The sequence below is a fragment of the Physella acuta genome, unplaced genomic scaffold (genome assembly GCF_028476545.2).
Source record: "Physella acuta isolate Inbredline_101_S28 unplaced genomic scaffold, ASM2847654v3 ptg001058l, whole genome shotgun sequence".
NCBI classification, from domain to species: Eukaryota; Metazoa; Mollusca; class Gastropoda; family Physidae; genus Physella; species Physella acuta.
This window is the reverse complement of record NW_026732575.1, coordinates 998,304-1,001,535: the sequence shown is the minus strand read 5'-3', so window position 1 is coordinate 1,001,535 and position 3,232 is coordinate 998,304. Positions and strand designations below refer to the sequence as shown.

Below are 3,232 nucleotides of genomic sequence, written 5' to 3'. Positions count from 1 at the left end.
CAGACTATCTATGGATTTTTAAAAAAAATATATTTTAAAATTCTTTTTTTAGTACTGTCAAAAGTTTTTTTTCCTACGAAATTGTGTTTTTCATGTTTTGTAGAAAAACCGTTACCGTAGACGCATGGTGATTAATATTGTACTTTTGATATGGGTTGCTGTCCCAAGATACTGAACCTCATCTGTGGGTTCGAACTCGGGACCTCTGGTGTTTTAGCAACAACGAACTCTACCTACCCGACCACGCCATCTTCTCTGCAAGTCTAAATCCTTAACTTTTTTTTAAGTGTGTGTATACATTTTAAATCATTTATATTGAATTCTGGGATGTCAGACTGTATGTGAATGTGGTTTAAACAACCTTGCACCTCATAATAAAAAAAATAAAATATAAATTAATTTTAGGCAAAAATCGCAAAACTTTGAAAAATAACATTAAGCAACAAAATGTGACAATTACCTGGCTACTGCTACAGCTACTAGCACCATAGCTGCAGCCATTGTTGTGAATGCGTTGAAAAACAGACGAACTTTACACAGGTAAGGAAAGTTGAAATCGTAAATGTGGAACATGTCATAAATCTCCCCTGTTGAAAGATAAACACATTATATAATGAACATGTAACAAATTGAAATTTAATTTAAACACATTATATAATGAACATGTAACAACTCGAAATTTGAACACATTATATAACAAATATGTCACAATTTTTATATTTAAACACATTATATAATGAACATGTAACAGCTTAAAATTTAAACACATTATATAATGAACTTGTAACTACTCGAAAGTTAAACACATTATACAACGAATATGTAACAACTTGAAATGTAAACACATTATATGATGAACATAAAACAACTCAAAATTTGAGCACATTATAAAATGAAAATTTAACAACTAGACATTTGAACACATTATATGATGAACATGTATCAACTTGAAATTTAATTTAACTAATGTAACATGCCATAGGTATTCCATGCCGAAGGACAAACATATATATAGTGGACGTAACAAATCAAACCTATGTAACATATTATTCACCTCCCTGCCAAAAACCCCACATTCTAAAATATCAATTATTAATAAGTTAGGTGATATGAAATAAGTGATATAATTATGTCCAAGAGCTCCATGTCTTTAAGGGTTGATCCTCCTGTCTTAAAGTGTTGACCTACCTGATTATAGGAGTAGGCCCGGAGGCGTAGCGAGGGGGGGGGGGCGGGGGTGGGGGTGCGGACCGCACCGAGTGACACCATTTAGGTGCAAAAATATAGCAAAAATATACAGAGAAAAACTTGAGGTGGGGATTGCAAATCGAAAGTTTGAGGGGGGTGCAAATCGAACATTTGAAAGATTGTCCCCGGGAAGGGTCGCTACGCCTCTGGGGGGTGACACCATTAAGTGCCGCACCGGGTGACACCCGACCTCGCTACGCCACTGAGTGGACCTACCTACTTGTACGTGTTACTTTTCTATGTTTCAATGGGTTTTAAAATGGACAGTTTTTATGAATTGTATAGATTCCGATCCCGAACTATATTTATTTTTTTAAATGTACACTCAATACTCCTCATGTTGATGTTTCTGAGATAATCAGCCCACCTGTCTATTATGAAGTGTAATTAGCAATATGACTACGAATAAAAGTTATTGCTTAAAATGGTATAAGAACGTTAAATATCATAAAAGAATGAGCTTTCATGATTATTGTTTTTTATGAGAAAATTTCTAGTTAAGGGGTCACACATTGTGAATTACATCTTTACACTCTTCCAGACTGTTTTTTTTTTGGGGGGGGGGGGGAGGAGGACGGGAGGGGACACTTGAAATTTTGGGAGGGGATGACTAGAATTCCCGGGGGGGGGGGGGGGGCGGACACTGGTAAACGTATATATACTATATACATTTTCTTTCGTTTGGGGGAGGGGTAGACATTTTTCGGGGGGGGGGGGGGAGGACTCAGCCCTCCCAATGCCCCAAAAGAGATGCCTGGAAAAAATTCTGCAATCGCCCTAATTTAATAATTAGCCATACACTAGGCAAGGAATACGTTTGTTAAAGTAATGCTTAACGTTAATGATTTTTAGAGAAGAATTAATTATCGAATAAAGTAACGTTGATGTAGAACATGTAGCCGATTGGATATATTGAGTTACCCAACAACACGTGACTTACCTGGAATGACGACAGTATTCGTGACTATATCGAAACTAGCAATCGCCAGTATAAATATTCGAGTCGGATTTCTCCGGAACTTCCTGGAGTACACAAATAGAACAAGGGAATTCCCGATTAATCCTATGACGCCTAGTAGCACAAGGTACGTCATTGCCGGGATCATTTGAAGCGTCACGTCGTTTTGGAGATCCTCCAGGATCCTCCCCCGTTCCTCAGGCTTTGGATCCATCACTGTGGGAAGTAGGTTTGTTCTTGTGGGGGAATGTGCTGAAGCAGAAAGTCTCTGCAGTTGTTGTGATCAGTGTGTCTTAGAGCGATCAGATATCAGATGTTAAAGTCAAAGGCGATTGGCAGTCACCGATGATGATTATGATTTATTGGTTAATGAAATCAGATTTTAGTAACAATTTACTAATAATCCCAGCAACCTGCGAAATCGTTTTTAAATAAATCCGTTCCTTATAATTATACTTTAATTTAATTTGTCATGTACTAGTTCTGATGGAAAAGGCGAAGAATTGGTGATGTTAAAATCTAGATCGGAAGTAAAAAGAGTTGAATGTATTCGTATTTGAATAGAAATTCATCTTTTAAAATAGAATTGAGTTTATATAGTCGATTGCCGGATACTCCTAGGGGCTACAGTATTCACATCGCGTTTATGCAGGTAAAATAGTTTGATTCATTGTCTCCAGAATTTAGGAATTTACAGACACCAGTGTGTTAGCTGATGAGATGCTATTCGATGATAAGTTGTCTCCAGAATGTTTAAATCTACTGACATCAATGCGATAGCTGATGATATGATATTCAAATGCCCTTAATGCTGCCTGTGAAAATATCCTCTGCTCGTTACAATATGACGATGTGTTAGTCGATGATATCTCTAAGGCATCGATGTTAATGTCCATGGTAGTTGTTGAATAGCAGGAAGGCTTCCATATTAAACACTGAAGTTTCCGATACTACCATTGTATCTTCTCAAATCAAATTCGTTTTTTTTGTTCCTGATATTTGACGTTTCTTGTTGTAAAATGTCTA

At 36.7% G+C, this 3,232-nt stretch overlaps 1 protein-coding gene across 1 annotated transcript; it reads right to left on the bottom strand.

Moving 5' to 3' along the window:
- Positions 1-456: 456 nt before the first annotated feature.
- On the bottom strand, positions 457-2,546 carry LOC131955217 (cannabinoid receptor 2-like). Its single transcript, XM_059319239.1, has 2 exons — positions 2,189-2,546; positions 457-587 (listed from the first exon to the last, which is right to left on the bottom strand). Exons 1-2 carry the CDS (start codon positions 2,418-2,420, stop codon positions 457-459), a joined length of 363 nt encoding a protein of 120 aa, XP_059175222.1. The 5' UTR covers positions 2,421-2,546.
- Between the last annotated feature and the right edge of the window lie 686 nt (positions 2,547-3,232).

What these genes read in the sequence shown, in the direction of transcription:
- LOC131955217 (XM_059319239.1), bottom strand. Translation starts at nt 2,420, where the DNA reads ATGGATCCAAAGCCTGAGGAACGGGGGAGGATCCTGGAGGATCTCCAA. An exon ending in GAATACTGTCGTCATTCCAG is followed by an intron (nt 588 to 2,188) that starts GTAAGTCACGTG and finishes ATCTTTCAACAG; the next exon opens with GGGAGATTTATGACATGTTC.